At 41.4% G+C, this 26,762-nt stretch overlaps 1 protein-coding gene across 2 annotated transcripts in view; it reads left to right on the plus strand.

Moving 5' to 3' along the window:
* The first annotated feature begins 315 nt into the window (after nucleotides 1-315).
* efna3b (ephrin-A3b) overlaps nucleotides 316-26,762 on the plus strand; it is a 71,077-nt gene continuing 44,630 nt past the window's right edge. The window contains exons 1-3 of one of the 2 annotated variants that reach the window (XM_063487714.1): nucleotides 316-525; nucleotides 625-743; nucleotides 1,024-1,236. In XM_063487714.1, coding sequence (XP_063343784.1) covers nucleotides 1,127-1,236 — 110 coding nt within the window. In that variant the 5' untranslated portion in view covers nucleotides 316-525; nucleotides 625-743; nucleotides 1,024-1,126. Of the gene's footprint in view, nucleotides 744-1,023; nucleotides 1,237-26,762 lie in introns of both variants that reach the window. The other variant, XM_063487713.1, reaches the window with a different exon arrangement.

Consider the following 26,762-nt stretch of genomic DNA (forward strand, 5'->3'; position numbering starts at 1 on the left):
CGGATACACACGCACACACGTCCTTCGGTGTGTGTGTTTGAGTGCGGTGAGGGGGTATAAATACAGATGGTCGCTGCAGACTTCTCTGGCACCGAGGGGGATTCGGAGCTTTTTACTTTCACGCCATCGGTGGAGGTCGAATAGTTGACCAAAAATAGAAGAAGAAAAAACTTAAAGTTGCAGTGATGCCTGATGGACTGCAGCTCGGCCACAATATTGGAGGAATGCGCTTTTGTCGCTCGCGGGGGGTGGAGTTAAAAAGTGAACGAGTGCTGCCTACCAAACAGAGAGAGGCGGAGAAGGAGGAGAGAGAGAGAAGGGAGAGAGACGGGTGGGCAGGGTGCTCACCGTAAAGGATGGTTGTCGGAAAGAGTCTTGAAGACCTAATGAAACTGGCTGCTTGAATTGTTTGCAGCGATAATAGAGCTCAGTGGCGTGCTTTGCGTTTCTCGGATCCCTGGACGGAAAAAGAACTGCAGTAGCATCCTGATAAAGAAGAAAAAGAACAGTTAGGGACAAAAAGAGGTGGACTTGCTCAGTGTCTTTTATTTTTGCATCGTTTTTTCATCCTTCATTTTTTTCTTCAGTAGCCTGAGCCTTGTTTTTTTCCTTCCACATCTGCAGCACGTAACTCTTTCCCGGCGCACCGGGCTGTTTGGTGCTCAACGAAAGACCGACCTCCCGTTTGGACCCAGTACCGTCCTACCACACTCCTCTGGCGGGCTCACAAGCAGCAGTTCCCGGTGAGAAGAGAGGATCAGCTCAGTCAGAAAAAGCAGGGGGGGACCGCACATACGGACAATACCCCCCTCCCCCCGTTTTTTTTTTACTTGAAGCCCCCAGGATTTGTTGGGGAGGGAGGGAAGGAGGTCTGGTTTACGGAGGAGGGGAGGGTTCTCAGTCACTTTACAGCGCTATAGACTTTTGAGTTTTTCCAACACTTATTTACTACATCAGGTATGGACTTTGAACGTTTTGTATGAATGCATGAAGCATCTGTTTTCCCCCTCTCCCGTTTGTTAGGCATTTGCTGGGATGTTTGAGTCGCGTTGGTTGGTGGGGTGAAGGGACCGAGAGTGTGGCCGGAGAGACCAAAGGATCGGAGGCCGAGAGAGGAGCCGAGAGCATGGCTCTGGTAGCGCTGTCTCTCTGGGTGCTAACGAGTCTCACCTGGGCGAACCTGCTCCAGGTGTCAGCCAACAGGCATACCGTTTACTGGAACAGCTCTAACATACAGTAAGACCCCATTCTTCTTATGTTTACCAGTGTGTGTTTGTGTTTGTCTACTATTTCTCTTAATCTGCCCCCTCTAAAGGGAAGAAAATGATGTGCTCTGTCTGGCCCGAGCTGACGTATTTGTACCATCACACTTGAACTTCATCAGTTGTTTATTTCTCTTGTGAGCCTTGCTTCTAAAGCCTCTATCAGCCTTGCAGCAGTCACCTTCTCCGTCTGTCTTTTTTTTTTTAACTTAATGGAAGAAATGATGTAGATCCACAGGCACTGTTTAAGCAGGCCTCTCACGTTTCTCCTAAGCTATTTTTGAGCCCCAAACAGCTCTGTCAGACCCCTGCTGTGATGTCAAGGTGGCTCCAAACCATCTTTTCAACACCTTCTGTTGCACAACTGGTCAGACATATTTGGTTTCTGTTCCCTACTCAGCCACCAATCTCTGCTTGTAACATTTTACCCCCTCCTTTTCTCCCCGCCTCTGCTACACCTATGGTGGATGAGAACAGAGAGAAGAAAAGGAAGAAAATCACATGTGATTCTCTTGCCTTCCTCTCCTCTCTCTGTCTTCTCCTCTATCTGGTTCAATTAGGAGCACTTCTTCATCCTGACCCCATTGTGTTGTAGCAGTGTCACTATTCAATCTCTCCTTCCCGCTCCCTCTCCAAGTTGCTCTCTCCTTCTATCCCTTCCTAACCCCCTTTCTTGTTTACACTCAGTCCGTTGGCCTTTTTGTTATCCTCCTAATCCCTCGCTCCTCGCCCCTATCTTGAATCAAGTGAAAAAGCTTTTTCTCTCTCTCGTCTTTCTTCTTTTCCCCCTCCTTTTTTTTTTTGGAAAGCTGCCTTTCTAATACTGTCCTCTTGAGTCCAGGGCTCTGCCACTGGATTCTTGAGAATTAAGTGTCAGTCTGCTGCAACACACTCTGGGTTTATGTTTCCTGGTAGAATTCATAGTAAAATGTTGCATGTTTTAACAGCCATGTTTCAACATGGCCTACAGGCACTTTGTCCTGTGCTTGAATTAACACAGATGAAACGTGGAAGCCATATTTTTAGTAAGTTGTTAGATTTAATATAGTCGGCTTGTCTCAATAATGTCAGAAAATCTCAGCTTTATGTGTCAGAAGTACAGAAGAGAGCACACACCTACCTTTTCGCGCTCCATCTTGCAGTGAATCCTGTCTTTGTGCACAAAGTGTCCAGGTGTCCCTCAGAGCAGCTCAGCATGTGATATTTACCTCTTCAACAGAATTTACCGACCTCCTCGAATGAGCAGTCGGATAAATAGCGGCTCTTTTATGACTGTGCTTATTAAAAGCATAAACAAAGTGAAAGGTCGGAAAATACGCCGTTGTTTTATTTTAAGGAGGATGAATGAGTCTGCCCGCCAACGGTTACTCAAGGCCAGTGATTTTAGTTTACAGCGTGGAATAAAACAAAGAGAGGCAGGTGTATTTATACCTCGCAGCAGAATTACTACACATAAAATGCTGCGTGAAGTAATAGACGCGGAAGGTATGAGGATATTCGTTGTGACGTGAGTGGAAACAATATTAGTTTTCCTGAAAGTAAGAAAATAATCTCAACACATTTTAGAGAGAGTAATATTGCACGCACAGTTGCTGCTAATGCATTTTAGCCGGTATTTATTCTCCAAGCACCGCCCGCGTGGAAGGTGCTCATATTCAATTTCTATATTTTTTCCCCCTCTATAAAAATTTGATAATAAATGCTAATGAAATTCCACCTTCGCTTTTCATATAAGAGACAGAAGTTGATTTAGGTAAAACGCATGGAAAAGAAACACGCTTAAAGGCATAAAGGAAAGGCGAGACGTGAACCCCAGACCTCGGCTCAATCAGCTCGATGTAACGTGAGCTGCGTTAACCTTGGTGAAGTGCAAACTCAATTAAGCAATTTCAGCTGATTTTTTTGTTGTAAATTCAGTATGTGGTCATTTTTTTCTTTCTTTTTGTTATTTATTTATTTTTTTTAGAAAAGCAGGGCAAGAACTCAAGCAGTCTGGAGCAGCCTAACCTTTAACCCTATTGTCCAGGACTCGAGCACTGCAGAGCCCAGCAGTCAGTCTTCTCTTTCTCGGCAGGTTCCCTGCCTTTACTGTTTTCATCCCAGTGGCAGAATATTCTTAGCCCCTGCAGTGTGAGTCTTTTATAAAAGACTGTGTTTAATTAAAGAACAAGCCGCATCTCAGTGGACCTGCCTCATCCCTGATCTTCCCTGTCTTTTTCTCTCTTTCTCGTTCTCACTGCACACATGCACAATGACAATGCACGAGCAGTGAGTGGGGCTAACTTTTTCAATTCAGCCTACTTAGTGAGTTAGGAGACAAAGGGGCCATGGACAGTGGGACATAAAAGACAGATAAACGGCAGGAGAGCCTGTCTAATCTACTCTTTCATTCACTACTGAACCATTTTTCTACAGCGCAGATCCTATTTCCAGCATTTATTTTAATCTCTGCACTCAACAGTACAACATCCGACATTTGTAAGGTTGGCTGGCGTGTCTTTAGCCGTTGGCGATCCGCCTCCCTGGAGTTTCTCTAACTTGCAGTGTAGTGTGGAGGTTTAGAAGGCCAATAATAAGCTGTAGTATTGCTGTCAGATTGAGTGGTAAACACATTGTAAAGCCTCAGGACCCAGCAGTTTCTCAACCAGCTTCTGACCCCAAGCCACTCATCAACCACAAGAGACAGGCTGAGACTGTTACCAAGCATTAACTATTTCACACACACACACACACACACGCTTGCAGAAACGTGGGTCTGCAGCCCTACATTTGTGCGCATGCTAGCTCGCCCACTTACATGCGCAGCTTTGTGTGTGCACGTAAAAACACACGCACATCGCTGCTGTGTACTTTTTTAACTTCTATAAGATGGATCATTTCCCGCGTTTGCGTCTCGCACAAAGGCTGGTGCCACTGCCTATCAGTCACTTGTCACTGATATCCCTGGGCATGAATGTGTGTGTAACGGTGTGCATATTTTTTTGCGTGTGTGTGTGAGTGTGTGCGTGTGTGTTTGCCCTGTTACAGATGTCTGTGTTCATTGATGGGTGACCGAAACAAAAACAAATCCATCAGTCCGTTAAATCACACATTATCTTCCACCACCTGGCAATTAACCACTGCTGCGAGTGTGAGCGCGCGCGTACGCGAGTGTGTGCGTGGCTATACATGTGTATGCGTGTAATTTAATAACACAGCAGTTAACTGATTTGCATAATAGATATCTGCTGATATCTCTTAATTTATCAGTTGTATATTTTTCAAGCGATTAGGCTGCGGATAAACAAACACATAAGAAACTGTAGGCACTATGTGTGCGTTATGTGTGTGTGTTACTGTGCGTGCTTGTGTGTGTGTTTGTTCATGACACTGTCACCTCTATGCATACCTCTGGAATAAAGCCAGCTGTTGCAGGGAGAATTTACTCCTCATACCAATGCACATGTGCATGTGTGGTAATCGATGCCAAGGTGGAACTTGTTTTATATTCATCCGACTTGTCGGAGTGCACAGAGACACGTCACGCAAGGCAGGAGAGAAATAATGCCAGGAATATGAGAAGACTGAGGCAGCGAGAGAGAGAAACACTGCGAGACTGGTTGGAGAAGGGAGGACAAATTCAGGTGGATGCTGTGTTGAATTGTAATAGGGCACGGGCAGGGCGGCCTTCATAATAATGATGATAATAATGCCCGGCCGGTGCCCTGGTCCACGCAGCGAGTTCGTACACGCGGCTGTGCCTGAGAAAGAAAGAGGGAGACTCTAAGACAGACGGGAGGGTCGAGCAGGCCAATCAACACTCTCCTCAACAGCAACGCAAAACTATCGGTCTCTGAACCCTACTCGGGACAACAGTATTTACATTTATAAGTAGCTGCACAAAGAAGAGTATTACTCACAATCACCAGACCCGTGGCGTGCATGTGTGTGTACGACCCATCTATCCGTGATGTTTGAGGTGCCACAGCTGTGATGTGTGTTAGTGCACCCTTGCAGCTAAAGCCTTACACAGGGTTCTAACTGTGCTATAGACACATTGATCAGACTGTTCATTAGTAACGAATCATGAGGCCACACGGTGTACAGGTGTGGGTGTGTGTCCATGCGTGGTGTCAGACGTTCACACAGAGATGTCATTAATTAAAAGCAATAGGGAACACCTGTGTGATGGATGACTCCTGTTTGCGCAATAAGATTCAGTGGTCTTCTCTGTCCTGCGCTGCTCCTCACTCTTTATATATGCGTGTGCATGCTGCAGTCATTTTTTCTGATTGGACAGTTATTGCTTGGTAGGTGAGAGGAGCAATAAGAGATGCAAAGGAGGAAAATAAATGAATGGTTTTCCTCTCAATTTTTTTTTTTTAACTTTGCAGATGAGCCAGATATAAAGGGTGTGTGTCCACCTGTGTGTCTTTCTCTCATTCTCCTGAAAGCACTCATAAGGTGGTGGTATTATGGTTTAATGTCGATTTTATGTGACATTTCCTGCTTTGTCAAATAAACTTGAACTGCATGTGCTAGAAAGTATGTTGCATTGTTTTGAGTTCTTCTTCACCTTACCCCACCTACACTTTCTTCCTGTTTCTTCTCTCCTCTCCTCTTTTACACTTTGAAATGTTGACCAAAGCCATTTGCCGTGCATCTTTCTCAAAGCTCACACATGAAACACTCAAAAATCCCGAAAAATCGAGCCCACCATGTTTTTTTTTCTTTTTTTCTGCATCTCGATTGGCCCTTTCATTTCCTCAAATGTTGTCTCGCTTACACCATCGACTAATCGGAAGCGTTGCTGTGAAAATGAAGTACTGATGTTAAGCGTTCGTGCTTGCTTGGCCTTGGGTTTAGCACTAACTGGTCACTGTAATGGTTGGACTCAAAAAGAGCTTTTTGGGGGCGCGAGGTGTGGGGGAATTTTACAGCTGTAATTCTACTAACACACATCTGAGAGTCACTGTGAGTCCGGCAATTGTGATCAAGCCTGGCAAAAAGTAAAGGTCTCACAGGTACAAATATCTGACCCAGGATTGGTATTGATTTATGTGACTGCTGATCTTGTTCTGGTGGCTCAGTGGTTAGCACAGGCTGTTGTTATCAAGCCTTTTAGATTCCCTGTTAGAATTACCAACACAGTGTTGTTGGGGAGTAGAAGTGCTTTCACCTCAGAGCTGAGTTAAACAGTCTTTGCTAAATTAATCTTCCTACACAACCTCGGTAAGAAAAGTAAACTATCGATCCAGAAAGAATATGCCTATTTTTATGACCAGGAAAAATTAAAAACTGGTGCATGTGTTTGATATTTTTTCGGAACAGTAGCCAGAAAACAAGGATTATAAATACAGGAAACCACATTACTACCAGTGTTTCTAACTGGTTGAGAATTTATTTTTGGTTGTCAACCTCATGGGAGGTGGAGGTGTAGCTTGGTGGGCTGCAGTGAGCTGCACATAAATGCTGTATTGTTGCAGACCGAGTCAGTTTTCAATTTCATCTGCGTTTTTACACAACCTTGTCGTGAAGAAATACTGAATAAATCAGTATTTATTATAGATCAGTATGTCAACCGACTTTTGGTATATATAAGAACTTCTGTTACATCCTAATGCACATCATTTGGCCAAAACGTCAAGGCTAATCCACATACGACCAGTATGTATTGATAATGTGATATCGATTTACTTGGAAATTGTCAGTGTTGGGTCTTGGATGAGTGACCTATGTGACTAATGACACTGACTAATAAAAACAAACACATATTTGGGACACAGAAACCTCTTTCATTGTATCTAGTGTTACAAACAGTGAGTGGTATTGAAGCTTTGTAGGTCAGTGGGTATAATCAATAACGCGTCGCACATAATTTCCAGATTTGCCTTTAGTAAAAGATTTAATCACACTAGTATAGTAGTGTTTCATCCAGTTTGTAACTTAAAGGTAGTTTTAATTGCTTCAGTATATGTCTACATCTACTGGAATGTGCATGTGTATTTATGAAGGAAGCACATATTTTTTGGGGAAATTCTGTGCTAATAGTCACACTGATGTTTAAAATACCATTAAAAAAAATCAGTTTGACTAGGAAAAGCTGATTTAAATAACAGAGTTAGAAAAGCTTGATCATGCAACAGACCCAGTGGTGTGGCTCAAATCATGCATCAACCTGAGATTAATTTCTTTAGAAGCTGTTATTAAAATTTTTTTTCTAGGCTGGGGCTTGTGTGGCATTGGAACGTGCATGTGTTTCCTTATTGGTGCTTCCAGCCACATGCCAGCCACTGCAGTCTAACCAAAGATGGGACTAAGAGTGTGAGTGATTGCTTTTCTTGCTGTGTTCTGTGTTAAGGCCACTGTATACTCTCACAGAAGTGCTGTCTGGACAGTCCGTGTTCAGACACGGTGGGCGAGTGTTGTCCAATTAATGCAACTTTCCTAAAGCAACAATCTGACAGTCACACCTGGGCTCTGGCCAGGTGTGAAAATTGGGTGATCTCAAAATGCGGTGCAAATTCTTTCCTCCATCTCACTCGTCTCACTCTACTCACTGTCCAACACTCACTGCTAAACTGCACTGTGTTATAGTAACAGTGGGATTGCTTTTGTAGCAAAGCACAAGAGATTGCAGCCAAAATAGGATCTGAAATACAGCCAGGGACAAATATGAGTCAGCTCTCCCGTTACTTACTCTCAGTGTTTTTGAATTACAGTAACTCTTCTGTGGTCCTCAACAGAGAAAGAGTCTTACTACAAGAAAATCAAATCATTTTTTAAGCATCTTTGAGTCTGTTGTTCACCATTTCTATTTCTGCGTTGTCTGGAGAGGTGGGCAACATAGCCGCAATATAGTCTCAAATTTACATCATGATACCTAAAAAAAAATTGCAATAATGATATTTCTGATGATACAGAAAAAAAAATGAAAATGAACAGTGATCATTCATTGATGCTTGCAGGCAGCAGAATTTATAAGTATAAGTAAATGAAGGGCATTTTTCATCCTTCATTTCCAATAAGATGCTGTCACTAATGTCACCGTTTCTACTTTGAAGTGTGAATCTATTGAAACAAGGTGCCGGCAGCAGCATTATATTACAATAGTAGTGACACAGCATTAAACACAGTGACACAGCGTCACTCAAATGAAAGCACAAAAGTACCCTTGTAGTGTTTTTCTGGGAATTTTAAGTAAAAGTAAAACATGACTTAACAGTTCAGTTTAACAATAGCCAAAGTAACTTTATGTTGTAGCCCTAAAGGTGTATATACACTAAAACAGGTGTGTTGTTTCGACCTTTATCAAGAACAGTTTACTTGCATGTTTTGTTGGAGGTTTCTGAAGTAGCTCTCATATTAGGTGCTCTTCCTCTCAGACATGCCTGGACTTGTCATATTGTTTTCTGTATCAGTGAGTGTTTCTTGTTGTTGAACATAAACCCATGACGTTGCAATATGACACTTTTATATTGCATAGTTATTGTGAACTCTATGGTATGGCACAGCCCTGGTCGTCTAGCCTCTCACCTAAGCGTACTCCAAAAATATTTAACCTTATATGCATTGCTAATAGTTATGCTTTCTTCTTACCGCTGTACCACTGACTCAAACTTGACCACTTTCTAAGCTTAAACAGATGCAAATCACCACGTACCTTAAAATTTAAATGATATACTTGCACAATGGCACACACGAGTTCACACAGTCAAACACATTATCATCTTTTCTGTTTATGCTCTTAAAGTCGAGGTATGTTCAGCATAACCTGGAGTTTATCTCAGGACAGAAGCAGTGTGAGCACAAATCAAATGGTGACTGCAAAGAGGAGTATCCTCAGAAATCACGTTGCAAGAACAAGAGGGGCCACATCAGAGTCACCGAGTCACGCAGCGCTTTAACTTAAAACGGTGCCGTTTGAAGCGGATGAATTGCCTTTTTCCTTGACAGCCAAATTATTGAATGACCGTCTTCCCTTGTTATCTGTAGATTTTAGGCAAACTATGGGGTGCAACAAGAATTTATCTTTCCCACCCATGTGTTAAATTTGAGCAAATTGTCCGCAGAGAACAAGTCCCGTAGCGACGAGCTGGAGTCAGAGCACACAAAACACACACACACATAAACACAGATGCACGCACCTGATGTTGTTGTTGATACGTACATAATACTCTGAGCCGCTGTCTAAGCTCCAGCAGTGTAATCAGGTGCTAATAACAAGGCTGCGATGTTTACAAGCTGTTTTGGTGTGTGTATGTGTGAAGTATATGTGAGCATTCTCTATATTCTATTCCCCACCAGCGCTCTAGGGGCTTTGGGGGTACTAATAATGACTGTCAGCTCCTGCACAGACACACACGGACGCGCACGCACACACCAGATGCTCCAATGGTGTGTTTGTGACGCGGCTAATGATAGCAGCAGAGCGGCAGTCTAAGGCCATATGCTGAGCCTGATCACAACAGAGCGGAGTGGTCTAGCGTTAATAAACTCTACTGACGTGACAATTAGTATTCCTCTGCATAAAGACAATACATTTGCACATGAAAAATGCAGCTGTTTGCATCCAACTCTGCACAAACCAGGAATCAGCTGATGCCAGCCAGGACAATACAGAGGAGGAGCTGGGAAGGAGCAATGTTACTACTGTCACTGCTTGCTGGGTAGAAATGTTGATGTTTATTGTTGAGCTTCAGTTATGAATATCGTTATCGGCTCGTCAAGACGTAAACATCATCAGATCTGAATTGTGAGGGAATGATGGGAGCTTTTATCGGGAAGTTAGCTTCTCTGTAACAGGTTTTCGTAAGACAGGAAGAATTACGGTGTGAAAGTCTTGACTGTGAATGTTTGTTTTAGCACCTGGTAGTAGGGGAAAAAGGTCCTCACTTCAGCAAAATGCACAGGACACAGAATTATGCTTATTCCATCCACAGAGAGACAGCATGTAGAGAGGGAGAGAGTCTTTAATTGAGGTTTTATCCATTTAAGCTGTCACTAAGAGGCCAACTCTGAAACCTTTTAACCACTCTCTTCTCAGTAATGACACAAATCAGAGAGGAAATGTGTTTGTGTCTGAGCTTCAGTGCGAATGTGTGCGGGTGCGGGTGTGTTCATGCGTGTTAGCGTTTGTGAAGCAGGAGGGTAATTATGCGGAAATTGGGAAATGGCTAAGTGAATTATGACCTTGTTTCAGCAGAAGGCTTTAATCAGTCCCAGCCAGGCCAGGGAGGGAGGCAGAAATGTTCGCTGCACAAGCACTCTGCTCCTGATGGCCACAGCAGCCAGTCAGTAAAGCTGACAATCAGCCGGTCTGATGGGTCAATGCAAAGCAGTCACTCAGACTGCTTTAGTCCCAAAACCACCTGCAGAAAATGTATGCATGATGATAAGGCTGAAATGAGGGTTGTTGCATTCATGACACTTTGGTTCGTTTTTCTTCATTCTGTATCTGTGCAGCGCATAGACTGTATATAAAAGATGCAGCCACTGAAAATTCTAGCCTAGTGCCGGCGTCATCACCATATTGTTCTGGAGCCTGCAGCAGCCACATTCAGAGAAAAAGAAGTGCTCTGCTATTGGCTAATAATAGCAAGCTTGGATAGCAAGCTAATGGGTGCAATGTACAGAGCTAAACAACAGAGCAACAAAAGCAGCAATTTCATTCTTCGAAACTGAAGCAAAAACTTCTTGAACACCTAACAGGCCATATTATTTTTGATATAATTAATAATACTGCAGAAGTCACTAAAACCACAAACACTGTTGGGAGAGCTTCATATTAGTGCCGCTCACTGTGTGACTGAGTGACCCCCAACTTTAAGCCTGGATATAAAAAAAGTAGTGAGTTAAGCCGTGTTGTAAACATGCTAATATCATCTCTAAGCTTGAGCATTTAAACCTGTTGATCTAATGGGTTTAACTCCCAGTTTAAGCCGTCCCCAAGTGGCTACTGAAGGGTACTGTTGGTTAGGTGGGCTGGTGATTTATTTTCATTATCAATGTCATGTGACAGGTATACTGAAAACACAGAGCTAGGGCTGTTCGATATAACGATATATATCGGATGACGATATAAAAACGTCTATCGTTTCATTTTATGCTATCGTTTGTTTCGTGGTGTCACAAAATAAACTGTTTACGGCAATATTTTTCATTTGATGGTCACTGTAGTATTTATATTAATTTCTTAAAGTTCTCTCTTTCTCTTTATATTTAATATAACCACACTACAGACGGACAAGCGCCTATTTTTATGCGTTGTCATTAGCAGCAACGACGGTAAAACCATCGCGTGTCCGCTTGTTTATTTTCCATATAAACCTGTCACAATAAAGCTCAAGATCCTGTTGAGACTTTTCAAAATAAACTGAATCACGTGAAAAAGTATGCAGAGTATTTACGGATGAAAAGCAAAAAAGAGCCGTCAGGTGCTAAAAAATAAACCTTAGACTCAAACGTTAGAACAGGCTTTTCCCCGCAGCACGCTGTGTAATAAATACTCACAAAGAAAACGGCAGCCGTTACAACTTATGTCTAAAAATATATAGTTTCATGCATCGGTTAAAACACTCGACTCCAGGTACACGACGCCCAGCTGGAAACACTTCACGCAAGTCGAGCTGCCCGAGATTCACAGAATTTACAGAAAATGTTACATTTTTGTGATTTATATCGTTATCGGACGATAGATGTCTTATGTCGGGATATGAGATTTTGGTCATATCGCACAGCCCTACACAGAGCCTCTTTTTTTCATTTTTATACAGCCTTGGCACTAATTAAAAAAAGATTTTGAAATGCAATTATATCACTAAGATCATTGTTATTTAAATCACTTAAATCGACATTTCCATTACCAATTAATATATTATCTGAAGTCTAATCGACTGTGTAATATTTGTAGATAATTTGTGTGATATAACAGGACAAGTGAAATTTGCTTGTCACATTTTAATAGAGGCCAAAGTCACATGTGACATCACCAGATTGCTTGTTTTCTGTCTGCTAGCTCAAAATCCCCAAAAATGTTCAGCAGGAAAAGCTTAACCAACTTACTAATATCTGATTGATTTCATGTCCGATTATTGTAGCTTTTGAAAGTGTCCTGTTAATCGTTTTACGAGGCCCTACAATCCAAACGAATGATATCAGGCAAATTTTAATGAAAAGGTTTAATACGATATACCACATATTTGCCCTCAGATTTTGTCGTGATCAAAAGTGGAAACTTGGTTTGGAAATGAGGCGGGAAAAGCTGGGGTTTGTATTTGTAGCTATAGCTTGCTGTTTTTGTTTGTGTGCATAAATCACGACTACAAGTTCTGGATTAGTTTTGGAATGAGCTTGAAAAGATTGTTGTGCCGTAATGCTAACTGGTTCCAGGTGGTGTTGCACAAAACAAGCTGTATGATTTTTTTTTTTTTTTAATCAGAAAATATGTAGTAGTTCTGCCAAGCATGCGCGTGCTGTTGATGTTGGTCTCAATCTCAGTTTTTTTTGCCTGTGATTTCCTGGTGGTTTTATCTGTGCCTTCATTGTTAATGTGTTTGTGCATACACATGGATGCTTGTGTGTGGGTGTTAAGTGTTCATGTACAGCATGAAAAGCTCCTGCTGTTCTGGTGTGTGTAGGGCCAGCCATGGTGCTGTCAGTCAGTGTGCCTCAGAGAGCCTGTGCTGCTCTTGGTCTGGTTGTCTATTTCTGCCAAAGCTGGATCGATGGTGTCCTACAGACTCTGCACTCATCTCTTGGATGTTTCAGCCTGTTCCTCTTCTCTCTCGCCGTGTATCTGCTGCTCGGCCCTCCCTCCACCTCTTCATCTCACTTGTTGGCTCGGCCTCTTGGCATCACTTCCTCTTCTCCTCCTCATTGTCCTCCTCTGCATCATCCTACTACTCTCAAGTCTCTCTTCACATCAGACAATGAGCTCTCAGTGCGTGTGTGTGTGTATTAAGTGTATGCATTTATTAGAGCTTCTTTATGAGGGATTCCTCTTGTTGTGTTCACATCTTGTCCAGGTTGTACTTGTGTGGTGAATGCCAGTGTGATGCAGCGGTTCTGTACTAGTTTTAACTGGTATGCGTTTGTGTGTATGTGGCTTTGTACCAAAACAGTTCATTCTACAGAAATTAATCCACAATGATTCATCAGTTCATTGTCTCTCATTTGAGGACTTGTGTGAAATGTGTCTGGTTTTGGATAAAAACAAGGTATTTCAGATTTATTTAAAAAAAAAAAAGTAAATCATTAAGATTAAAAATAATTATTTTAACTACTTTTGGTTGGCAATAAGAATACAGTTAATATGTTGTAGGCTAAAAAAGAAGTTTATTAATTTTTAGCAAAATTTTGCTTAGAGTTTAAAATGTGATCTATTTATATATTCCATTATGTGTATCTCTGATGAGAAGACTGGGAAAAAAAACTTACCTCAAAGCATTACCTTAGGCTGATGGAAATTGTGTTGGAAACACATGAATTATTGAGAGATTAGCTGATGATTTGAATCATAATCTGCAGCCTTAAATTGTAATTTTATATTGTTTCTTGCTGTATTGTTAAATTTAAGATGCTAACATTTCAAACTCAGTAATGATAAGCTGGAAAATACTCAGAACTTGGTAAAGTTTTCAGTACTAGTGGAGAAAAAATTGACAGAAAATTAAGAGGCATTGTAACATCAATGACAAAACTGTGTTTAAGTGCAAAAAACATCTAACTTTAAGGTGTGTGTATGACAAACACGTTAACATTCTCCTAGTGCAACAAAGAAAAAAAATAAGAGTATTTTTAGGTCGTCTGAGGTAGTGCTCTGCTTTTGCGTCATTCTGCAAAATATGTGCTTTTGCGACACCAAGATGTCTTAGAATTGATTTATTTTTTTGGCATTAACTTCGACCGCATTATTACATAACTCGTTGACTTTATGTATTTACAAAAATGACAGATTTAAATCTTATTTTCCCTATTTATTTATAGACACCATCTTCTGCTTTTTTGCAACTGGTGTTACTTTAAACCTTTAGCACATGTAGCCAGAGTCACAGAATATTAAAAATAATACGAAAATAAATTATATGTTACCATTTTCAATCAGGTGTATGCAGCCATCTGTTTGCTATAACTATGAAAATACTTCAAAATAAGTAATGATTCATTCCTTAAGTTTAACAGAAATTCATTGATTTGACTTTATTATCATGTCAGTGTCTGTGACACATTTTATTTGAGACAGGAAAAAACACACACACACAGTAACATCGAGGAGACGGTAAACCGTTTGGAGACACATATCGGACTTTGTTTGAACGTTCCTGACAAAAGGAGGATTATGTTATAATATTCTGTGAACAGCTTTTGATAAAGTTTTTCTATAGATGGGCATCAATGATGTTACCATTAAGTAAGTAACAGCAGTGACAAATTTTCAGGAAAAATGCTTTTAACAAAATGGCTGCTAAAAGGCATCAAACCTGTGAGACATACTCTACATAAAAACATATTATTATTATTATTATTATTATTATTATTATTATTAACAATAATTTCTGTATTCTGTTTTTTACCGTTTTTGTTTTTTTGTTTTTTACAAAAAATTTGGGTCAAACCAGTGACTTAAAGTGTCTTATGAAATTATGAGACAGAAGAGAAAAATTACAATACATTCTATAGACCGTCAGGAAATATGTCTCAGGAAGTCAAGTAATGTCATCACTGTGATGATTTTATTTCAAAATGATACATTTTCTTAAACGGAATCATATGTGACATAGCTCCACGGGACAATTGCGTTCTTTATATATATCACATTTATTTTAAAAAATTGTTATGTCATTTTTATTGTACATTTGATAGATACACTTTTACTTTTGTATTTAAAAACATTTTTTTAACCTCAAAAGTGTGTTTATCCCGGCAGAAACCCTTGTCTGTTACTTGCGCCTATATATCAAATTAATGCCTCCAGAAGGTTTAATTGTTTAAATAAGATATTTTGTTCTTATATTATTTTTAACAGAAATTTTTCAATTGTAATATTTCTGTAAAGGCTAGGGACAAAAATCTGATTTGGTTCTATTTTTTCGTTGCTGATCAAACAGAGTTGCTAAGTTAGGCTGCCACTGGTTTTGTCTAGTTGCTGGTAGACTTTTCTCTGCTCCAATCTGGGATTTTAAGAGAAACATGACACTTTTTAGACACAAATAATTGTGTTATCCTGATAAATTAACACTGTCTCTTAACGTTTAAGATGGCCAGGCTTTACTAACCTCACGAAATTCCTCATAAAATGTTATTCAGTCTTGTGAAGGTTCACTGCTGTTCAAGTGTTCAGCTGCTACTGAGTGGAGAGGCTGCGTGAAGGTATAAGTCAGCTGAAGGAGGCAAAGATAGGAGTGTTGGTGTCGACACTGCTGGATATTAGTGTCTAATCCAGTAGTAATTTTTAATATCGTTTAATCCCTGATGTCTACAAACGTCCTGTAGGGGTGACAATCACAGAGAAACTGATGATGACAAATATTATCTGGATACATTGTCCTCTAAAGCGATGGCATCACAATCTGTAATATGTAACAGCATCTTTGTAAATGAAGGAAAATATGCCCTCAAAAAGGCAAAAAGCAGGTATTAAGTCTTCACTGCAATCTATTGTGAAGATGTGTGTGTGTGTGTGTGTGTGTGTGCGTTATATTATTATTCAGTTTTAATAATTTGTCAGTTAATTACCTCTCTGATTTGCTTTCTCATTTGTTCACCATTTTCCTCCTGTGAATTGCTTTTTTTTCACTGTGAGTTAGTTAACTTGCTCATTTTACACTTATTCATTTAATAAGCTCGATGATGAGGAGTCGTGAAGTTGTGACTCTGTTACGAATTTTCTGGGGAATCCATTTTCGAGCATGTTTTAATCAATCAGATAATGTTTGACGCCAGTGTGTCATTGACGTATTGGAAGAGAAAGCAATGCAATACACAGCTTTAATGATATTTGGTCTCCTAATTCTCTGGGTGAAAACCGATAGATATAATCAATTTATACATCAATTTATAAAATACTTTATTTATTTATTTCTTGCTGGAATCCACTAATAATTGTGGTTTTGTGGATTTATACATCTGAGGAGCTCCATAACAGCCATACAAATCTAGTGCTTCTATAAAGCAGCTGCAGTTATTGATTTACATGAAATGGATATTAACAAACGTATGTATGTATTGTCTATGCTTGCTCTGTTTTTAAGCGTGTTCACGTGTGATTCTCTGAATACCTTTGAGTTTTTGACCTTTAGTTTGGACTTCAGATGTGTTTTGTTTTTTTTATGTATGTATGTATGTATGTTATATATTTTAATGAGGTGCATACATGAGTACACTGAAAAGAGTTGATGGTTGTCAGTGGAGGGAGAGGAGGATGGCTGAGAGCTAGCAATGCTGCCTGGCCTCTACGCTAACACCCACGCTGTCTGTAGGCTCTACTCTCTTCTCCTACGCTTTGAGGTACGGCAATGTGGTAGCGCCGCCGTAGTAAGACTGCATATGAATGAGTGTGTACTATCTCTCAGCCAAGTTCTCTGTCCTGACCGCCTGTCTTGTTTTTAATGAAAGCTTTAAGTCCAGGACGGCTGCTGGAGGTGGCTACATCCACTTTCTTTATTTCACATGTGCGATGGAGAGGGAGAAGGAGAGTAGTGGAGGGGCGCGTGGAGGATGTGGGGGTTGCAGGGTTGTTGTAATGAATGTACTGCAGTTAAAAAGAATTCTGTGTCACTTCCCGGGAGAGAGGGAAATAAAGGTGGTGGCGGGGGAGAGGGAGATGTGGGAGGAGATGTTGGGAAATAGGATGTGTTGTGTTGATGGAGCTGAGTTCTTTGCAGCCAGACGAACTCTCCTCCCATTCTAGTGTTTGCGTGCATTTGTGTATATGTGTGTGCGTGTGTGAATATGCGTATATGTGTTGCACTGGGGTGCAGAACGAAATCACGAAAGAAGGCATGTGAATGCCCCACAGCCTACGAGCATACCACCCACACATTTTACCCACATGTATTAGACCCATACATATGCATACTTCTCCCTTTTCTCCTCCTCTGCTGTTCTTTCCATTTTTCCCCTCTGCTTTCTCACCTCCATCCATGCACAAACACACACACACACGTACTATCTTTCACCAACACATGCACATATGCCGAAGAAAAAACTAGTTACACAGGGGCAATCTCTGTCATTGCTCCCCATAGATTCCTCAAGGGGGTACATTGTTATTTGCTACCAGCCCTGATCAAATAAAATGGAACAAAGAGAACACACTCCGCCACACACAAATTTATAGAAACACACATACAGTCCTGTTTGCAAAATTGTGACTGAAGAAAAAAGAACGGTGCCACCCAACCACCCACTCGCTGTGTGTAAAATGTCACTCACACTGCACACACTCGAGTGTTTTCCCCTAGAGGTAAACAGTAAATCCCAACATATGTATTGCATCATGCATTGCTATAGTATCAGATGAGATAATCAGAGTCTCCAAGCTATTCTCCTCTTAGGCTGGATGTGGCTTTGGAGATGGATGAAGATAGGCAGAGAGCGGGAGAGCAGTTTAACTCTGCATAAGGCATATCTGCTGGCAATTGTTGGTACTTAAAAAAAAGACAGGGAGTGCATACAACAAGAAGAACCAGACAGAGAAAAAAAAATCATTGATGGAGGGTGAAGGAGAAGGAAAGGGAGGGCACCAAAGAATAGAGAAAGGAGGGCCCTGCCGAACAGTACTGCCAAAACCGAGGTCAATTGTGATGAAAATGGCCGTTCACATGACCACAATAGCGGCTGAGTGACAGCACTAAAGCGGCATGGACGGGCTTATCCTGATCACTCAGGGCCTTGACTGGGGAAATCACAATACCCTGGAGATCTGTCCTTTTTGGGCTTGGAGGATCACAGAGCGCCCACGGTCCCAAGCTTTGGCCCTGAAATGTCCCCAGCATTACCATATCAATGCTTCCCCGGCTATTCCGCCAAAGACCAGAACGGCTAGTGATAGTGCCTGCCGGTTAGCATCGTCCTGTGCCTTCACAAGACTATTCAGCAGGGTGTCAATGCTAACTCAATACTAAGTGTGAATGGGAAGAAATGTAAGCTCACCCCTGTAGCGTGAACCCATGTCTGCTGTGCATTCAGGCCAGCGTTGGCGTGTATATGATGCAGCTTTCACACATGCACTGCAGCCCTGGGCTTTTCTAGGCATTGCCGGGTGGATCTGTATGTGTCTTAGATCTGACTTTAAACAGACTTCAGCTTGCCAGCTCCGTGGTACAAAGTCTGTGTACAATAACGCTCATGTGGGAGCAGTGCAGCTAATTGTTTGCTGAATTCACAGCAAGCGAGGGGGCGTCATGTGTGCCTCCTGCACACACTACCCAGGTGCCACCCCTCGCCTAAATTAAAGTTAATATTTCAGTAGTGAGAACGCGTCTGATGCGGACTTCATGCTGTGTGCTACACGTGAGAAAGGGCAACTTCAGACAATACTCGGACTCTCTTGATGTTGTCTGGAGTTGGAATGTGTGAAAACAGCCCTTTTCCTTGTCTCTGCCTGACTCTTTCTTTTCATATTTCAAGTTGCTCTTATATTCTGGGGCTGAATATTGAACTTTTTAAGTGCCAACTGATATGTGTCCGCTTGCAGAGATACTTGAAAAGTCTAAAGACAGGCATCCAGTTCTTGCTCAATTCAGACCACAGTTTCTGATTCTAATCATATTTCTGCCAGTTTTGCACAAAAATTTTGTAATAGAAAGTTCTCATCCAATAAAAACGACATGAACAAATTTGAACATCCACATTAAGAGACAACAGGGTGTGTGGCACTTATGTGACTCAAAGCTCCACAGCAACTAACACTATAGTCACACTAGAGAGCACAGCGGTTGGAGATTGCATGGCTAAAATTATTGTGACCATATGCAAAAATCTTGCACGCTCATTGCCTTTGAAATTCTTGCTTTGAAGACGGCGGCCAGGTCTGGGATCGCTTGAATTCAGTTGCCATCTTGAAATGATCAAGATAGTAATAAAATAGCAATAAGACACATGGTGCAGAAGAAGTGACGTCATTCTCGAGTTAAAAACATTCCAGTAATAAAGTTGCAAAAGTAGAAAAATAGAATTTGTTTTTCTTTTTAGTCATGGAGAGGCATTCATGTATCATTACCAATAAAGTGCAGTACTTGTTTGTTTGCCTGATCAGCGGTCTGTGCATACCTGACTTAGCAAGTCTCAAACACACAACAATGCTGGTACAAATGAAAAGTTTTAAAATGTTTACGTTCACCACGGCCATCTTGGATTAACCTGGATTAACCTGGAGTTGGTGCGGATGCTTTGAATTTCAAAGTCGAAAATTTGGACTTCAGACTGAAACGTCAGTCTGCTATTAGCTTGTGACTGAACAGGGTCGAGTTGGCAGCTACATGTTGTAATTAACTGTGATAAATTGGTGAAAATCAGAAATGTGTTGAGATCTGCTACAAATCTCTTCCTGTCTACATACAGACAAATACACGATAACTATTTACATCCAGAGTCCAGACAGAACCTCACAAAATTGAAAGAGAAATACAGAAATTCCTCTCCAAAACGAGTTACTGCAGTCAGTCTGAGTCAGATGCGATCGTTTGGAGACAGCTTGCCTCCCACGAACCAACCTGTACAGATGCTTTGTGATTTAAAGAGGTCGTCCAGTTACATGCTGAACCTCTGGGCAGTCAGTTCTCTGACAGCAACAAACAAATGTAATCACCAGGGAACCTTAAAGTTTTCTTAGTTGCTCTCCTATTTTTACTCCAATATGACTGAACAAAAAATAGTTGTTGTAATAAAAATTATGCCCCCAGCTGTTCAGTCAGTGTCAGGAATAAACTAATTTGTTTTGGGAATATGGACAAAAAGAGTGAAACTTCTTGTGCTGCACCAAATCTTTTCATATTCAGTCGTTTCAAACTGGGAAACTGCTAAATTGGGTGGCACTGGTCAGATTAAAGCAGTGCTATAAAATCTGATACCACATTTCTAGGAATTATTAGAAGTACAATCAAATGGACTTAAAACTAAAAGAACAAGTTACTGCTGTGGATTGACTCAGTTTAGTAACAACCAATCTCTGTTGCCCGAGTTTAAACTTAGTGTATGTGGCTCTCGCAAATAAAAAGTTATGCTTGAACGCAAGAGATTAAATTCTACGTGAAATTTTTGGTACATCATCTCTGCTCTTACCAACTTTGTGCAGTTTGCTTCAGATAGAAGACAACCGAAACAACACAGTTGAGCAGGGTGTGAAAAATGAGAGCGCATGATGTGAGAGCAGGTTACAGCCTCCCCGTGTTCTAAACATATTATATCACATGGCACTCGCAGTATATGGCCTTTTAGATCATTATAATGGAATTAGAGATAGTAGTCAGTAAGAGTACAAGCCACAATGTAGTGATAACCTGATTATTACGCAATGGGGAGGAAATGGATGATCTCGAGAAGAAGGGTTACTTTTTAAACTGCGAGCAGAAGGTGCAGAGTATGAGAGGGAGAGGGCAAGGAAGGAAGTAAGCAAGGAGGAAATCGATGAAAGTAAAGTGGAGGATGAGAAACTAAAAGGGCAATAAAGAGGGAAAGAGGAGGAAGACAGGTGAGATATTGGCCGTAGACTTCTTGCTTTGTCATTGGAAATCAGAGCCACGGGGCAGGACACTGTTTGATTTGGTGTTCTTGTTTAATCTGTCAGTCAACATGTTCACAGACACACACACACACAGAGATAGCCTCCAGTCTGTTACTGAATATTGGCAGAGAGCTGAGAGGTTATCATGCGTCGTCAGGTGCCAGACCGACTCTTGGTAGCAGGTTTGTCATTTGTAATTAGAGAGAAAAGGAGAGTTGGCTTGTTTTTTTCTCCCCTCTCTCTCCTCTGTTCTCTGGCTGAAGGCTGTCTCTTGGTATCGACAGACAGAAGTGATGGGACAAACACGCACACACGCACACACAAATGCATGCACTGACACACATTTGATGGGCCAAGTTTGATTCCATTAAGTGGAGTTTGTCAGTTAGTCAGTGAAGTTTTGGGGGTGAATGCTGATGGCCCGACAGTGAATCCCACACAGATAAACAGGATCTGAAGCAGCCTGTTCAGACGCTCACAACATTGAGGGTGACTGAGCAGTGGCAGCCCTAACTATGACTATTTTATGTCAGTCACATACACACACACATGCAGTCACACACAGCCTATCTGGTGTTGTATGGCTATGTGGTCACGGTCCATGCAGCTCTGAGTTCTGGTCACGGTTAAAAAGGCTTCCTTCTGGAGAGGAGGGGGGAGTGGAGTCTTAAGACGGGGTAGGATGTGGAGTGGAGGAGGGAGTAAGAGGAGTGGGAGATAATAGGAGAGGGCTAACAGTGGGGGTGGGATGAACCAAAGAGGGAGTAAAAAGGGGGAAGATAGAGGCTGAAGGTGGGTTTTTCTGAGTATGAAAGCCTGCGTGCCTCCAATCCTGTGCCATTGATGTATTCTAATGCTAAGTGTGCAATGCTGGGCCTCGACTGGTCTCTGGGAGAGACGAGCCTTTGATAGGCGCAACCAAACTCTGGGACAGATCCCTCGCATGCCATTCATATGTATATCTGTGTGTGCGTGTACATGTGTGCGCATGTACAAACAGTTTTTTTTTCACCATTAAAGTAACTGTTTTTTGGGGTATTTGGTCGCATTTCCATATCAATGTGAGCATGTTTTAGGCTGTTTTAGGCATCACACACCCTAATCCCAAATTAGCCCCAGGTCCAGTGCTGGTGGATGTTTTCATGATCTGTGTTTGCACAGTTCGGTGAGTGGCTGCAGTGCAGCGGACCATAGCTGATCATGTAACTGGCCATCTGCAGAAGAGGGCAAAGTGCAAAAATCTCAAAGCCCACCAGACCTCGCCAGCCGTTGCTTGAAGTGCGTGTATGCAACACGACGCTTGCGTGTGTGTGTGTTGCGGCGTGTTTTTGTGCCGATTGCTTTGTTTGGCGTGTGTTCCGGTCTGTGGCTGATTACGGCGTGAAATTCCACACGCATTGTATAGCAGTGGGGAGTTTTACATGTGGACAGACACACACAAACGGGAGCACACGCACAATAAGAAAGCAAAGAGAGAAGTCAGAGAGGCCTGTTAATGACTGTCAGGGACAGAAAGGGAGTAGGACTGTGGCGGTGTCAGGGCTTTGTGATAGATGCTGGTTGTTAAATGCCTTGCTCACAGGTTTATTTTTATGAAAGAAAGTGACCATTCAGATTCAGCAAGATTGATGCCATTCCTTTCCTTTTTCTCACTTTTTCACACACGCACAATCACGCACTGCCTGGAGCCTAACACTCCTCCCCTCCCTCCTCATCAAGCCCAGAAGAGTCTCTCCCATCAAGCGACCCTTCTTCCATTTGAGCCCTTTGCCTTGTTTTTCTCCCCTTTCCTGCTCAGATTTGTTCGTCTACTTCAACCTCCTCTCATGCTTGTTCATCTTCACCTCTGCTCACCTGCTACTTCATGGGCTGCTGTGCACACGCCCCCGTGCATATACGTGTAAGCATATATGTGTTTTTGCTAGAGATAGGCAGAGGGGTGCGTCAAAGGGTGTTCGCCTTAATGCTTTCATTGCTTTCCTTTCTACTCAGAAATATGATGGATGTTTCAAAACAGAGCGAAACTTGAATATCAGTGCCAGCCACTGATGCTGCGTTCACCTCGTGCGCGCGCGTGTGTATGTGTGCGCCTGTGCTCAGAGGCACTGGAGGTTATTTGATCTCATTGTGTTGTTGGAGAGGAGGCTGCTCCCATGCTTTATGACCGGCGCTGTAGGGAGATATACAGGTTCACCTGCCTCTCCTCAACAATCCATCATCCCTCTCTCAGCAGACAAACGCACTCCCCTCATCTTATTACTTCCTCTCACACTCTCAGAAACATTTAAGACTTTCTCTCGCTAGCTTGCACTTACATGCAGCGTAATGTATGCACATATTCTCAGTCTTTCTCCAGTTTGCTGACAGAAGTTGATAGAAATGACTAAAAAATGACTGCGTGCTCTCACGGTGACAGACGGCGTGCGCGCGTGTGCGCGTGTGCGCGTTGTATTTTGGTAGTGTTGCTGCAAGTGATTATAAGTCGTTGCGGTGTGAAAGCAACGCAGCTCCTTCGTTAAGATGTTAAGTGTGTGGTAAACTGAATGAGGACGACGACTCAGCTAATGACTGTTTCTGCACACTTCATCAGATTGTTCGTCTGCAATATTGCCTCATATCACTCTCTGGCACCATTGGCGCTTAATAGTCTGTGTACGTTAGGATAGTGTTTGTGTATGTGTTCGTGCGCCTGATCACGACGTATATTGCTTTGTAGAGCTATTACAGTTTAATAGGCATAGTAGAATGTGCAGTGCATTAATGCTGCGGCAACATGAAGTAATGATACAATAAAACAATTAAATATGGTGGAGGAGAATTACTTTTTGAACAAGCCGCACCTAGAAGCAATTTTGAGCGAGACGAAATAAACAAAAAAGTACAGATCAGGCTTATTAGGAGCGGAGGATGAGCTCTGGCTCTTCTTTTCTTCTTCATTGACTAAAAAAGGTCAATATGACTGTAAATCTGCTGATTCATAGATGGATGAATGAAAGAGAAATCCCCTTTAGAGGGAGGTGATTTCTGAGTAATTATGGTCCTATTAGAGCAATTGCTGTTATCAATCAGTCTCTTTTTAGCAACATTGTTTAGAAAAAAACCCCATTTACAATTATGCAGAGCCAAATTCCATTTCTTGTTTATGCATTTTTTTCTAATAAAAGGTCCAGAATTTGAAGATGTTCAATTTATGGTGATGGAAAATAAAAGAAAGCTAATTTAAGAAGCTGGAAGCAGCAAATGTTTTGCAAATGTTCGCTTGAGAAATGACTTAAATAATGACTTGATATGTAAATTGCCAGCAGTTTTTTTGCCATTCAGTACAAGCCAAATATTTTCAGTGGTAAAATTTAATTGCAACACTTCCCCAGCTGCTGCATAATATTGCGAGACGTACACATAAGAAAGCTGTAATTGTCGTTCCCTTTGAAGCTTGCAACTTTGGCTGTTTTCTGCATGGGTTTCCTTTGGGTACTCTGGTTTGCTCCAGCAGTACAAAATCAAGTATTTTATATAAACCAGCACTTTAACAGTCCTGCTGAGTGTCCTGTCTTCAATTTACCTCTCAAATCACAGATGGATAGATTGATATTTATTTTGTTTTGTTTTTCCCAATATTTTCAGCTTATAAAGCTGACCAGTGAGTGATTGCTTATTTCTAAATCAAACAGCTTGTTTCTCACTTAGAACTGAAAACTAGCCGTTTTCACAAAAATTACTCCCTGGAAGATTTTCTTCACACTCAAGGGCCACGTCGTTTATATACTGTAGGGTTGTCACAGTACTAGAATTTCAAAGTCATTACTGAACACCCCGGTGCACTCAATGCTCTGTACTATTTTTGATATGATGAAAGAAAAGGGTTTATTTTAAATAAAGATTACAAAAACAAGTAACAATATCTATTTTCAACACTATTTTTGCGTTTATGTGTGGCAAAAAATCATTGGTATCAAAAAAGTATCATAACTGTAAGGTGTGTGAGACGAGTGGTTTAAAATATGAAACTTTTAGGTTGCGCTTCTGCTGACTTGGCTCCATATTTTATTGCTTTCCAATAGACCTGGGAAGGTAGGCTGCCACTGTTTATATGCATTTGCTGGTGTACTTTTCTCAGCTTTGGTGTGGAAATTTAAGAGAAACATAAACCTTTTAAACATAAATAATTAGCCATAGCCACTAGCTGCTTCCTTAGTAGTAGCTTATGTAGCTATCAGCTAATTGCTAATAGTTAATTAGCTAACCATAGCGTGTGTGGGCAGGTTTACATTTATACTCGTACAGTACTCCACTGTAGTTCGAACGGGAGCTTAACTGACCTCTCGAAATTCCTGACAAAGGGTTGTCCAGCTGCTTCAGCAATGAGTGAGAGGAAGCACTGTATTCACACCTTTGTGCAGTCATATTGTGCAAAGTTGTGTGTCAGCTGGAGGAGGTGAAGGCAGCATTGTTGTTATACATGTGGCCACAAATGACTATGTAATCAGATAGTCATTTTTAGTAGTGATTAGTATCTGAGTATTGTTTTCTTTTACAACCCTAATTTACCGCTGAAAAAGTAACACAGGGACACTTTAATTTTTCTCAATGAAAGTGCAGTAAAACAGAAAACAAACTGATGCTCTGCTTTGCATTTAAAGTAGCAGCAGTTCTTTGATGTACGTTTGTGTGCAGCGCTACTTTTCAGGTAGCTTGTATCTGTTTTCTGGAGAATTTCCCAAAATTCTTCTACAGGCTGTCTCAACCGCTTCTGTCTTTTCATGTAATTTCAGACTGACTTGATGACGTTGAGATCGGAGATCTGTGGGGGCCGCAGCATCTGTTGCAGTGCTCTTTGTTCATTTTCTGGCAGAAAATGGTTTTTCTGTACAGTAATTTTGCTCAGTGTGGTAGCATTGCTCTCTCTAAAGCCAGCATACATGCTAGTGTCCATCTCAGTTGTGGTATGTTACTTTTTCTTTTTTTTGTACAGAAATAAAATTAAAAAAAATTGTTACTTACTAACTTGGGTAGGTTAGTTTAGAAGAGAGTACTGAGATGAGATAAGCACTTCCATTGCATCTTTTCAATTACAAACTGTTCCATGCTGTGTCAATCTGAATCATAGGATGCATAATTTCTGAGGTCATTCTGAGCATAAGTCAGTGGTTGCTGAATGAAAAATGTCACAAACAGGCTACGAGATCTTCTTCCAAGAGATTGTGCAAACCAAACGGTGGGAGACTAATTAAGATCAGACCTCAAACCATATTTAGTGTGGGCGACAGCCGTATGTGTATATCTGTGTTTAAATTGGTGATATGTTTATGTGATGTTAAGTGTAGGAGTCAGATTGACTGTAAACGTTGAGTCACTGACCAGACTAAGAAACCACCGGGAAATTCTGTGGTGATTTGCCAGTTTTTATGTAGGTGTTAGTTTAAAAGTCTCTCCCTCTTATTCTTTAATCTTTTTCGTCTTCTTTTATCTCTCTTTTTCCCCCCTCTCTTGCTCTCACGTGTGTCTTTATGTAGTTGTTTATTGGGATCTGTTGAAAATTAGAAATCGAAAACCCATTTACAGAGGTTACCTACGTAAAGTCAGCCTATTTGTCTCCTGTGAAATCGAAACTTTACCCTTTGCCTCTCTCTTCCTTTCTCTTTTCCCACCCTTTGAAGCTGTCTTTCTCTCAACCTCTCTCTCTTGTGGGGAGGGGGGGGGGGGGTCACAGCTCCACAATGGAGAAGTGATAAGAGAAGAGATAAGGTGATTGGGAAGAAATGAGGGAATTTCTTAAAGATATAGGGATTGACAGA

The sequence above is a fragment of the Pelmatolapia mariae genome, linkage group LG10_11 (assembly GCF_036321145.2).
Source record: "Pelmatolapia mariae isolate MD_Pm_ZW linkage group LG10_11, Pm_UMD_F_2, whole genome shotgun sequence".
NCBI classification, from domain to species: Eukaryota; Metazoa; Chordata; class Actinopteri; order Cichliformes; family Cichlidae; genus Pelmatolapia; species Pelmatolapia mariae.